Raw genomic sequence first — 11,870 nt, forward strand, 5'->3', positions numbered from 1 at the left:
TATCTTTTCCTAGTGATCAAGATGCCGTCAAAGGCTTATATATGTGAAGGCATTCACGGAAAACAGCTTTAGTGTTATAGTATGTAGCTTTAATTTTAAATATCTTAGCGTATGTGACATATATTTTTATAGGCTGATGAATTGATCGTGTTTAAATAAAGATTACATTACATTACATTACAAGGCTAGAATCGATTTACTGCTCGTAAATCACACCAAGAAAAAGTGTCTCATCCACTTAGACCTTTAAGTTAAAATTTGGAATCTATTGCGTGATGCGCAGTAACTTAACTGATTGTACTAATAGCAATATTTAATTGCGTGGTCAACAATCACCCCCCAAATTGTTCGAATTCAATATATGATCTCGATCTATCCAAATATCCAGCAGACATGTTTGTTTTAAAGTGGAGGTAAAGACAAATTATTGTGAAAACCTCATTATCATAAGATTGTAAATAAACCAAGTACACTTATTCAGATGAAATTAGGAAGCACGGCATTTTTAACTCTCTCAGAGGAAGGATGGATCGACAAAATCTTCTGCAGATCTTTGCGCTGTCTTATCTCCTGTTCTTTCAGGTTGTAATCGGCACAGAAGATCTAGAGGAAATCGTAAGTTAATTAAAAGCTACGTAAGGTTATTCATTTCTCAAGAAACTCTTCTGAGTCAAGCACAAATTTAATTTGGACAATCGAACGCGTCCTGATAAGAACGGACTGGTGGGATCAGGATGCGGCGAGCAATACTTTCAAACTATATGCAATTTCTTCAGTTGTGGTTCACCTGTGAAGAGTCATTTTTCAGTTGTCATGAACAAGTCAAATATACTTAGCTTCACATATCGCAGTAACAAAGTTACAAAATCCTTCTTCTCCTGGAGAGGTGATCGTTAATTATAATCACACTGGGATGTTAAGTTGTGATTAGAAATTTTGCTATGCAGGAGTCGAGAAAGAAATGCCGTAAAGTTACATGCCCACCAGGTCCACCAGGTCGAGATGGATTACCGGGACGAGATGGAGCACCAGGAAAAGATGGAATACCAGGACAGGATGGCGCACCCGGACCCAAGGGGGAAGTGGGACCACAAGGGCCGCCAGGTACCCAAGGAAAGCTAGGGACCCAAAGGAGATGGAAACAGTGTGATCATAACCACATCAATTCAGATATTGATGTTGGAAAAGTTATGGTATGTATGTAAAGTAGACGAATCTTGCTCCTCACACAAACAGTAGAGAAAATGGGAAGCAGTTACCGATCTCCATTATGAAGAGGAAGGGAAGAAAAGCTAGGCTATGTGCTAGGTTAAAGCAATTTATCGATTTTTTCTAATCTTTTTTTAAGGAATGTACGTTCAACAAAGCTTCCCCAAACACATATCTTCGTGTGGTTTACATGGGCAACCTTCGCATCGGAGGCTGCACAAACTGTTGCATGAGATGGTTTATCACCTTCAACGACATCGAATGCGCCATACCAGCTCTCATTGATGCCATTGTGTACCAGAATGTCAATCTCTACATCGTTCGTCCGGTCAACATAGAAGGCCACTGCACTGGAATGGGCAGTGGCTTGGTGCGTGTTGGCTTGCACGTCGGTCAGTGTTATGGCTTTGGCATTTTTGACGCCTACACTGGCTGGATCTCAGTCAGCAGGATCATTATTGAGGAGGTTGAGCCCCCAGTTGCTTAAAATCGCCTTCGTTTTATTCCACCCAAGTGCATAGTTCTTGATTCATTTTAAGGGCAGTTTATGATGTCGCATCGTAACCGGGAAGTAGTTAGGCCCACTGAATTAGCGTTATCCAAATTGTACAGGGTGGAAGTCATGAGAATGTGTGAAAATAAACCTGCAAAACACTTAATTCTAGTTGATCTTTTGTTTTGATTTGATCACAAAATCCTATGCAAAAGCATCACTAAAGGTCAGGTCGAAATGATAATACTTTTTTCACATGCGTTTCTGGCGTGTTTCATTCCTGTAAGCTTAAGCGAATTTGACTCATTCTAGACGCATCGTGTCCCGTGCGTTCGTGAAAAATGATTTTATGCACTAAGGGCGGGAGCCATAGGGGGACACGATGTTCTCCAGAAAATTGTTTCGAGATAAAGGCCTGTAAGATGCCATCTCCTACATTTTTGAGATCAAAGTCAATGGGAAATTGACCGTACATGGCCGTAAAGGAAGGCAACCCTTGCACGGGGTCGAGGCAATTAATACATTACCGTGCCCATGGGCTCATGATAGGGTGCCAAAGACGCCCAATATACTAGAGAAGTGAAACAGGGAAAAATACCAAAATCCTCTCAAGTAAATTTCTTCAGGTTTATCGTTGTAGATCTCGTTACTTCAATTGAATATGCGACGCAGTAACATGCAATTTTAAAGCAAAGTACGTATCGAAAACAGAAAAAGAAACAAACACCCGAAATTATACAAAACGTTACGAGTCAGAAGGGTCACTTAGTCTAAAGGGTAAGTAGGGGGGAGGGGGGGTGGAGAGGAAGTGGCAAACAGGGAACCCAGCTAACAAACAACCGAAAAAAACAACCGAAAAAACTTGAGCGCGAGTTGCCATGTCTCACTTTTCTTAGAGTCGAATCTCTCTATATTTTATAAAGTTGAGAAAATGCAAGGGATTAATGAACGGGAAGTTAGGGGAGAGGAAAGACAGGCATTAACCAGTTATTTGTTAGGAAAGTTATAGCTACGCCACTTCAAAAGTACGCAGAAGGGACTGCGTCGATTTTATTATATATATAAACAACACAGTGTCATGCAAAGAATTATCACGGGCTATTATGCCAACATGTCTATGGGGATAATTTTTGCATGGTATGTTTTAATCGTATCAAAACAAAACACGGGTCAAACAGGGATATAAAGTGAGATTTTGAACGTGTACGCACAGCGCGGAAATTGGGAACGTCGACGGTGCCCCAAACTAGGGGATCTGGGGAGCATTCTTCCTCAGAAAATTTTGAAATTCAGGGTCTCGGAAACGCAATTTCCAAATATTTCCGCGAACTTTTTTTAGAAATAAATGCGACGGAAAATGCAGTAGTTAGTTGTTTATTTTAACCATCTCTAGAGTTTTAGAGCTGAAAGGGTGTTGGCTTCCTAAAATAACTAGAGAGTTAACAAGTCTGAGAAGCCAAATAAATTAACATTTCTTGTCCTTTGTGGAGTAATGAAAAGGTACTGGAAAAACAAACACTTACGCCAGTATAATTCGAAATTTAATTTATCGGTCCTATTTTATGGTAACCGTCACAAATGTTATAAGGGAATAAAAAAAAATAGATAGTTTTCTTCGCAGGTTTATTATCAGATATTGGCTTTACTTCCAAACTTTGGAGACAGCGCTAATTCAGTGTGTCTAACTGCTCCCCGCTTACATTGCAATATTAGGGACCTTAAGCAACCACGACGACGACGGCAACGAGGACGTGGAAAAACAAGAGATCTAATTGGCAGAACAAGAGCTCAGCACGTGCGTTTTGAAACTTTGTACATTTCTTAGCCGTCCTATGCAAAACAACAACGTGAAATCGCCAAAATTTGCGTCGTCTGCGAACCGAAACCGCGACGGAAAATTATTTTAATTTTCATTTGGAACTCAACGATACTTTTATACGTCATACTGAAGTTGAGCTGTGGCGCCATATGAGACAGTAAGCTCCTGCAGCCATGTTTGAAATTCTAACTAAGAGTAGAAATTCATTTTTTAATCGGAGTCTTCCTTGGCGTTGCCGTCCTGACTGCTTAAGGTCCCTATTAACTACCCTTGTAATGAATCAAGAACTATGCCCTGAGGTGGAACAGGAATAAGAGATTTAAGCAAATAAGAGCTCATTCTCCTCAATGATGATCCTGTTTCCGCCAGTAGAGGCGTTGAAAATGCCAAAGACATGGCACTGACCAACGTTCAAGCCAACAAGCACCAGGCCATCGGTCACCCATGTGCTGTAGCACATGGGTGGTTAAGCGATGGATGTTCGATGTTCTGGTAGACAACGGCATCAATGAAACCGGGAGCCTTGCATTCAATGTCGTTGAAGATGAAAAACCATCTCATGCAACAGTTTGTGCAACCGAAGATACGAGTGTTGATCATGTAGACAACACGGAGATATGTGTTTGGGGAAGCCTTAGTAAACGCACATTCCTGAAGAAAAGATTCCAAAACTCAATTTTACTTAATGCATTGGTGCAGCAGATAGGATTACTTTCGTCTCTTCCCTTTCAATTTTGTCAATTGCGAACGTTATTCCCCTCCCCTTTTCTCAACAATTTGCCTCCATGGCCTACATACCAAAACTCGTCCATTATCAGTCTCGGAGTTGATGTGGTTCCAAAAACACCGTTTCCATCTTCGTTGGTTCCAAGCGTCTCCTTTGACTCCTGGTGGCCCTGGTGGTCCCACCTCCCCCTTCAGTCCAGATGCCCAATCCCATCCGGGTAGTCCATCCCGTCTGGGTGGTCCATCCCGTCCCGGTGCTCCATCTCGTCCCGGTAATCCATCTCTGCCTGCTGGGCCTGGTATGCCTGATAGAACAAGACATCCTTTCTTCCTCATCTGCTCCAATTGGAAAACATAAGTAGCTTATAGCTTCCTTTAGTTCATCTGTCCCGATAACAAACTGAAAAAAAAAAGAGAGAAGGTAGGACAAGGATCTGCAAAAGATTTTTTCGATCCATCCTTCTTGACGGAGATTTCAAAATGCCGTGCGTCTTGATATCATTAATTTTAGTACACTTATTCTTATTCACAATTGTAATATTTTTTTTGAAATATCAGTGAAAAAAAGATGACGTTAGTGCACCGCGGGAAACTTTTGAAGCGACACTGATGCGCCGCAGGAGCTCAAGGAGCTCCGCTCGAAAAGTAGGTACTCGACTTTTCCAGCGCCTCACTCAAGGAGCTCATTCGGTGCATCGGCATCTCTTCAAGAATTCCCCTTGGTGCGTAGGGATTCTACTTTTCAAGTCTCACTCAGCCTCACTCAAGGAGCTCCTTCGGTGCATCGGCATCTCTTCAAGAATTAACAAATGGTAAACACCACAGCGTACACTATTGAGTTATGGATGCACGCGGGAGGTTGCTAAGCACGAAAGAAGCGTAAGAGTCGCTCGAGGCGATAGCCGAGAGCGCCTCTAGCTTCTTGAGTGCTTAGCAAACCTCCCATGTGCATCCATAACTGAATAGTGTACGCTGTGGTGTTTACCATTTTTTTATAACATAACATTGATACATTGTAGCTAAAGAGTTCCCTTTTATTTAACAAATCTTACGCGACCAGAAAAAACAAGCGCGCGCGGAAAAATAGTCTTTGCATTTGCTCACGTCAGCAGCGTACACCCATGGGAAAATGGGGGGACGCTAAATTGACCAATCAGAGCGCGCGCTTTACTTTGGTTATGTTATAATTCCCCTTGGTGCGTAGGGATTCTACTTTTCGAATCTCACTCAGCCTCACTCAAGGAGCTCCTTCGGTTCATCGGCATCTCTTCAAGAATTCTCCTTGGTGCGTAGGGATTCTACTTTTCGAGTCTCACTCAGCCTCACTCAAGGAGCTCCTTCGGTGCATCGGCATTTCTTCAAGAATTCCCCTTGGCGCGCAGGGATTCTACTTTTCTAGTCTAAGAAAAAAAAAAATTTAGGAAGGGCGTTTATTGACTACGGAATTAAACTTTTGCTTTTTTAATTTTTCTGTTGCCCCAATCCAGGTAGTAAATTCCAACATTTATCTTAATGGATGAAATACTTTCGCAACGTTTCAACCGCTACACTGCTAGTTTCGTCAGGGCAAGAGAGAATGAAAACAATGAAAGAGAGATGATTCACCTGCATTACTTGCACCGAATATTTCGGAGGTTGTTAAGTGCAAATCCCCCCACGAAGGTTTGAGTCTGAGTGCTTCTCACCTCGAGCTCGGATGTTTTGTCAACAAGCCATAAAGAACTTAATCACCAATTACGTTATATACTAGTTCGGTCTTACACACTATTATTAGCATTGACCAAACATTCGTGTGCTAATGCGACATAAAATGCTCATGAGGTCTCAAACGAAGTGCAACAAGACCACCTCAAACGAGTGTCCATTAAGGGAATTGTATCATCTTGGAATTTGTCGCATTTGATTGGTTGAGAAAGTGGCGTGATGTTTCTCAACCAATTCCAGAAAACAAAAGCAAAGCCACAAGCGCAATGGATTATACAGTGCTTATTATTAATATACTTAAGGTAAATCCATTTTTTTTTCAGGAAAGCTTTTCATTTGTTTCAATATTTATAACGTTTATTGCCTTTGAATGTTTTAATTTTAATTGGTATAGAACTTTAACTTATGTAAAGTGCTTCTAAATATTGTTCATAGTTTTAGCGCTGTATAAGTTCCTTATCATTATCATTATCATTATCATTATAGCATCCGAATCAACTTTTCTACGCCAAGACAAATTGAAACGTGATGTCTACCGATAGAGCACGTGGTTTGATCATAAATTTTTATGTATGTAAATGGTTTCTGCAAGAGGCCTACTTTACTACCCCCAGAAAATTGTGGTCATGTCGGGATATTGTGTAGACAACCAGGTAGCCTGCTTTAGTTTGAAGTTTTCCGACTCAGTCTTGGACGAACTATTACTCGTCGTCAAATAGTTGTTTGACTTAGTGACATGACGCTTCGAGATAGGGTAGTATCTAGTTTTAGGGTAAATAAGATAGCCAAATGAAATGGAATAAAATTGAGTTATTTTAAAAGTGATCCATAAAGAAGATGCAACTATTTACACAAACTCGTATTTTTATTCCTTAACTAGACAGGAAAGGAGATGCCTCGCGAAAAAAAAAACATTTTTTTAAATGAGTGAGCATTTCCTTGACCGTCATTTCGCTGGGAACCTGTGTCAAAGTCGACGTTCAGGAGGCCGCACTATTAGCGCGATGGTCCAACCACAAAGGAGTTATTAAAAAGCGTTGATCTTAGTAAAAAAGATGTTTAAATATACTCAAGAATAATGGGCCAGTTATTAACCGAGGTCTAATCCAAACGGTGATTTTACACAAGAAGTGGGCCGTAGAGATTCTCTATGAGAGGGTTGACTTTTTTGAATAAATGTCCTTCCACCATTAGCTTACGTCCCTTTTACCACCGTTCACAAAAATAAATGTTCAAATTAAAGGTTCGGCTAAATTGAAGATGACCTTGAGCGCGGTTTTGTTAAGAAACGGCTAAACTTTGTCTAAATAACAAGCCCATCATGTTTTATGTTAGAGACAATTATTTACCAAAACAAAGTCTAAAATGATGACCACTAGGCATAGAAAAAAAGGCGCTGTCGCCAAGTTTAAACGGAACTACATCTTCATATTACGTTTAACGTGACACGGTCTGTTAAGGGGGATTTTTTTTTTTTCGAACTGATGAGTTGCACAGATATTTTCGACCCGACATGTAAAAAAAAAATGAGAATTGATATGATCCAAAAGCATTTGATGTTTTCCTGCGCTATACTAACTGCCAACACAAGAGTTTCTCGATGCAATGCGATCAAACCTGGAGTGCACTATATGATTAGTTACTCGGAACTGGTCAGCTCAGACGACGACCACAAACCGTATATAGAAGAAATAAATTTGTAATTCGAAATCAGAAAATAAAGTCTTAATCTAGTAGCAAATTTCAAAAAACGTGATTGGAAACTTACTTCTGGGGCAGGTCGTAAAAAATAGGTTTATCTCCTCAGGTTAGCAGATTCAGGTAAGCGAACAGACTATAAAAAACGAATTCTCCCTCTTATTGATTCTTGTGAAAAACTGGTTTAAAACATGACAAGCTAATACTTTTAATTGCTAGTCTTGTAATCAAATTTATTACACGACTCGGGCAGTCAGTATTGGACCGGGCACTTTCCCGAATGGTCCCGAATGATGCCGCACTTGTGTCCCTTTGAACTTCAGTCGTATAATAAATCTCTTATTAACCAAGCTTGCTCGGGACCGTACTGGAAGAATATCGGCCCTCGGTATTTTTTGTGCAATATTGGCCTTGAGACAGCAATGAGAGAGATTCTTTTTATCTCCCAGCAAATAAGTCAAGATTCAAAGGCATGTTGCTGTTGGAATTTTTCACATTTAAGATATTTGCTCTCTCTTTCTCCTATCAAAAATGTTCTTTAACCCATTCACTCCCAAGATCTCATTAGTAATTCCCCTTACTGTCTGCTATCATACAATTCTTATGATGTTGTTTTAGAATGTCGTTCGAGCCTTACATTCGATGTCATTGAGGGTGAGAAACTTGCATGTAAACTGTCGCCCCTCCAACCCTCCAGAATAAAATCGGGAAGGGGCCCAATTTTATTTTGGAGGGTAATGGGCGGCTGTACACAGGCTTGTAAAAAATCATCTTATGCAGCACTTTGAACAGACAAGCTGCACGAAGGTAGGTGTTTTGGGCAGCCTAGGTGAACGGACGTTCCTTCAAATAAGATTCAAAATATTTTATTTAATTCATCGATGCAGTAGATACGATCGTTTTTGTCTCTTTTTGTTCAAAATTTACACCATTTTCTGCTTGCGAAGCCATCACCAACCAGGCACCTTCTTGGCTATCCTTCCTGAGAGAGTTTTAGTCATTTCTTTTTTGAGTAAACTTTATTTTATTTAATATACTAATATATCTGCACTAATACTATATTGGTTCTTCCACTTCAAACAAGCATATCCTCTAATTAATTTTTTCTCTAATGACAGCTCAATTGTTTTTTTGTCAGATAGATCAAGAAATTTAATTTAATGGTAATTAAAAAACCCTTTTAGAGTGTTTGTTGATCAAGAAATTTAATTTAATGGTAATTAAAAAACCCTTTTAGAGTGTTTGTTGATTCAGTATTCTCCAGTCATTATACAGGATGTTGCGTACTACATTTTAAAAAAAGCGAAATTTCTTTTGGTCTTGTTGCGGGACTTTGGGACATACTATGAGCTAAGCTAAGTCATGTAAGGGGCACATTGCGTCTAGAATATGTCACATTGATCAAAGCTTCCGTCGACACTGTATTAAACCGCAGATTATCATGCAAAGGGGAAAACATGGCTATCATGGTCAACCTGGCTTTGAGGGTTGTATGTTGTAGTCGTGAATATCAAACAACAGATAAACCATATAAGTTTCTTTGCAGATTTATTTTCACGTTTTGTTATGACCTCTACTTGTATGATGGAGACAGCGCTAATTCAATGAGCCTAACTCTAGCTACTCCCGATTACAATACAATATCAACTGCCTTTACGGTGAACCAAGACCTATGCACTTGGGTGAAAAGGGTATTGCTTATTTAAGCAACTGGGGGCTCAAATTCCTCAATGATGATTCTACTGACTGAATTCCAGCCAGTGTAGGCGTTGAAAATGCCAAAGCCACGGCACTGACCGACGTGCAAGCCAACACGTACCAAGCCTTTGCCAACTCCAGCGCAATAGCCTTCTATGTTGGCCGAGCGATGGAAGTTAACGTTGATATTCTGGTAAAGAACGGCGTCAATGGCAGCGGGTGCTCTGCACTCGGTGTCGTTGAAGGTTAAAAACCATCTCATGCAACAGTTTGTGCAACCGGTGACGCGAATGTTTCCCATGTAGACTACACGGAGGTATGTGTTTGGGGAAGCCTTGGTAAACGGACATTCCTGAAAAGAAGATTCCAAAAATCAATTTTATCAGATGCATTGGTGCAGCTAAAAGGATTACTTTTCGTCTCTTCCCTTTCAATCTTGTCAATGGCGACCGTTATTCCCCTCCCCTTTACTCAACAATTTGCCTCCATGGCATGCATACCAGAACTCGTCCATTATCAGTGTCAGAGTTGATGTGGTTCCAAAAACACTGTTTCCATCTCCTTTGAGTCCCAGCGTCTCCTTTGACTCCTGATGGCCCTGGCGGTCCCACTTCCCCTTTAGGTCCAGGTGCCCCATCCCGTCCCGGTAGTCCATCCCGTCCCGGTGCTCCATCTCGTCCCGGTAATCCATCTCGACCCGCTGGGCCTTGAGTTGAACAGAATTTCTTCAGTAATTCCTATTGAGAGAAAATTCGATTAGCTATTTTATGTTGCTTATTATAACTGCATTATTTCATGCCGTTTGATGAAGAAATCCTAGAGGTGGTGTCTTGGTGACTTGTGATCAACGATGACTTCTTCAAGAGGCGAATGACTTTGTAATTTTGTAGCAACATATGAAGCTTAATGTTTTTTTATTTTTTTTAACTCGGTAATCATTAACAGACATGCGAGTCCTCGTAGGTAAACTTCTATTCAAGAAATTGCATACAGTGTTAAAATCATTGATATCTACATCCCATCCTTATCCGTACTCGAATACCCAAAATCCTCTCTGACTCAGGATCGGAGTGTGCTACGAAAAATGAGGAACCCAACATGTCTGCTGGGTGACTTACAATTTTATGTCCATTATCTGCGCCGATCACAACCTGAAAGAACAGGAGATAAGTCAGGGCAAACATCTGCTGAAGATTTTTTCGATCCATCCTTGCTGAGAGGGCGTTCAAAATGCTGCGCTTCTTAGTGTCATTTGACCAATATACCAAGTTTTGTTTACAATTAATTGATACATACGAGCAACAACTTTTTATAAGTCCCACTTTGAACAAACACATGCACTTATTAATTAAGGGGAAAGTTTCTAAAGAAACTGTGGTGCTGCGTCGGTGGAGGAGTATAATAGGATATTTGGTTTATCGGCCGAGTTGTTAATGTTTTGGCCACTATAAAAAGTTTCTTAATCTGACGTTGTTGATTACTAAAAAGAAAACCAATTATGAGTTGTGGAGCATGCAATTAAATATTTGCTATTAACTTAATCGATTAATTTTTCTACAGATCACTGACTACATTCTCAGCTTAACGGCCAAAGGGACGAAACACCTCTCCGAGGCGTGATTTAGCAACAATAGATGGATTCTTTCCTTCACAAAAGTGTGTTACCAATCTCTTAGTTTTACTCAACTTCTCTGGCTCCAGAACTAGGAAATTCTCATTATCATTTGATTTAATATTTGCCACTAAGTTTATTAGTAAATATATAGGTTATAACGGGCTACTTTTGCAAGTTTGTAGCTTAGCGGTTTTGGTAGGTGCATCGATTGCTTGCTTGTGGCGCACTATACACCGATTTCAATAAAATGGCTGCCGCTCAGCCAAAGAATGGGGCAAGAACTGAAACAAGGCATTTTAGGACTCGGCGGGTCTTACAGATATGGCTTCGCGGTCAAACATACACTGTTGCGTTCCTCATTTATTGTACTCAAAAAAGAACTACTGGGCCCAGCGGAAAAAAAGTTGGTTTCTTTAGCTTTCCAAAAGAAGCGTCACTTAAAAAGGTCTGGCTCGCTAAAATCAGAAGAGATCCTGGCAAAAATTTTAACTGGAACGACAACACGAAAGTATGTTCACTCTATTTCGAATTGTGCGAAACCCAAAAAGGATTTGGTGGGAAAATGTCTTTAAAAAGACGTAATAAAATCTCTCCTACGAAGTTTAACTGGCCGCGTACTTAACCAAGAAAGCGACCACCTTCTTCTCTGAGGACGGATCCAGCAGTAAATGAGCGATGAGCGTCTGAAAAGAAATCTGGACACCGACTCAACAACAACAAATAGCGCTATCGAGGAGAGCCTTTCCGCTGATGCTGTTGAGGACGTTGAGTTTAAAAGTGCTACGACAATAGAATCCTACACCGAAGAAATTAATCAATTAAAACTGGACTTAGAACAACAACAGAGACAAATAACCGCTGTGTGTAAGGAAAAGGACGAGGCCTTAAGAGAAATCAAGCGTTTAAAA

The 11,870-nt window shown here is 40.4% G+C and overlaps 3 protein-coding genes across 3 annotated transcripts; 1 reads left to right on the forward strand and 2 right to left on the reverse strand.

Annotated features, from left to right (window-relative positions):
- The first annotated feature begins 491 nt into the window (after window positions 1-491).
- Window positions 492-1,858, forward strand: LOC111326868 (collagen triple helix repeat-containing protein 1). Its single transcript, XM_022930950.2, has 3 exons — window positions 492-615; window positions 948-1,193; window positions 1,349-1,858. The coding sequence occupies exons 1-3, from the start codon at window positions 526-528 to the stop codon at window positions 1,694-1,696; spliced, it is 684 nt and encodes a 227-aa protein (XP_022786685.2). The 5' UTR covers window positions 492-525; the 3' UTR covers window positions 1,697-1,858.
- A 1,982-nt stretch (window positions 1,859-3,840) lies between these two features.
- LOC111326867 (collagen triple helix repeat-containing protein 1) lies at window positions 3,841-4,705 on the reverse strand. Its single transcript, XM_022930949.2, is given in 5 exon segments — window positions 3,841-3,977; window positions 3,980-4,172; window positions 4,320-4,586; window positions 4,618-4,681; window positions 4,683-4,705. Coding segments are annotated over 5 exon segments (684 nt in total).
- A 4,479-nt stretch (window positions 4,706-9,184) lies between these two features.
- Window positions 9,185-10,710, reverse strand: LOC111326927 (uncharacterized). The gene is made up of 3 exons (XM_022931015.2): window positions 10,466-10,710; window positions 9,848-10,084; window positions 9,185-9,699 (listed from the first exon to the last, which is right to left on the reverse strand). Exons 1-3 carry the CDS (start codon window positions 10,682-10,684, stop codon window positions 9,352-9,354), a joined length of 804 nt encoding a protein of 267 aa, XP_022786750.2. The 5' UTR covers window positions 10,685-10,710; the 3' UTR covers window positions 9,185-9,351.
- Between the last annotated feature and the right edge of the window lie 1,160 nt (window positions 10,711-11,870).

Source organism: Stylophora pistillata, chromosome 3 (assembly GCF_964205215.1).
Source record: "Stylophora pistillata chromosome 3, jaStyPist1.2, whole genome shotgun sequence".
In the NCBI taxonomy this organism is placed as follows: Eukaryota; Metazoa; Cnidaria; class Anthozoa; order Scleractinia; family Pocilloporidae; genus Stylophora; species Stylophora pistillata.

What these genes read in the sequence shown, in the direction of transcription:
- LOC111326927 (XM_022931015.2), bottom strand. Translation starts at nt 10,684, where the DNA reads ATGTGTTTGTTCAAAGTGGGACTTATAAAAAGTTGTTGCTCGTATGTA. An exon ending in CAGATAATGGACATAAAATT is followed by an intron (nt 10,085 to 10,465) that starts GTAAGTCACCCA and finishes TTCTCTCAATAG; the next exon opens with GAATTACTGAAGAAATTCTG. An exon ending in CTGATAATGGACGAGTTCTG is followed by an intron (nt 9,700 to 9,847) that starts GTATGCATGCCA and finishes TCTTCTTTTCAG; the next exon opens with GAATGTCCGTTTACCAAGGC.
- LOC111326868 (XM_022930950.2), top strand. Translation starts at nt 526, where the DNA reads ATGGATCGACAAAATCTTCTGCAGATCTTTGCGCTGTCTTATCTCCTG. An exon ending in CAGAAGATCTAGAGGAAATC is followed by an intron (nt 616 to 947) that starts GTAAGTTAATTA and finishes TTTGCTATGCAG; the next exon opens with GAGTCGAGAAAGAAATGCCG. An exon ending in TTGATGTTGGAAAAGTTATG is followed by an intron (nt 1,194 to 1,348) that starts GTATGTATGTAA and finishes TCTTTTTTTAAG; the next exon opens with GAATGTACGTTCAACAAAGC.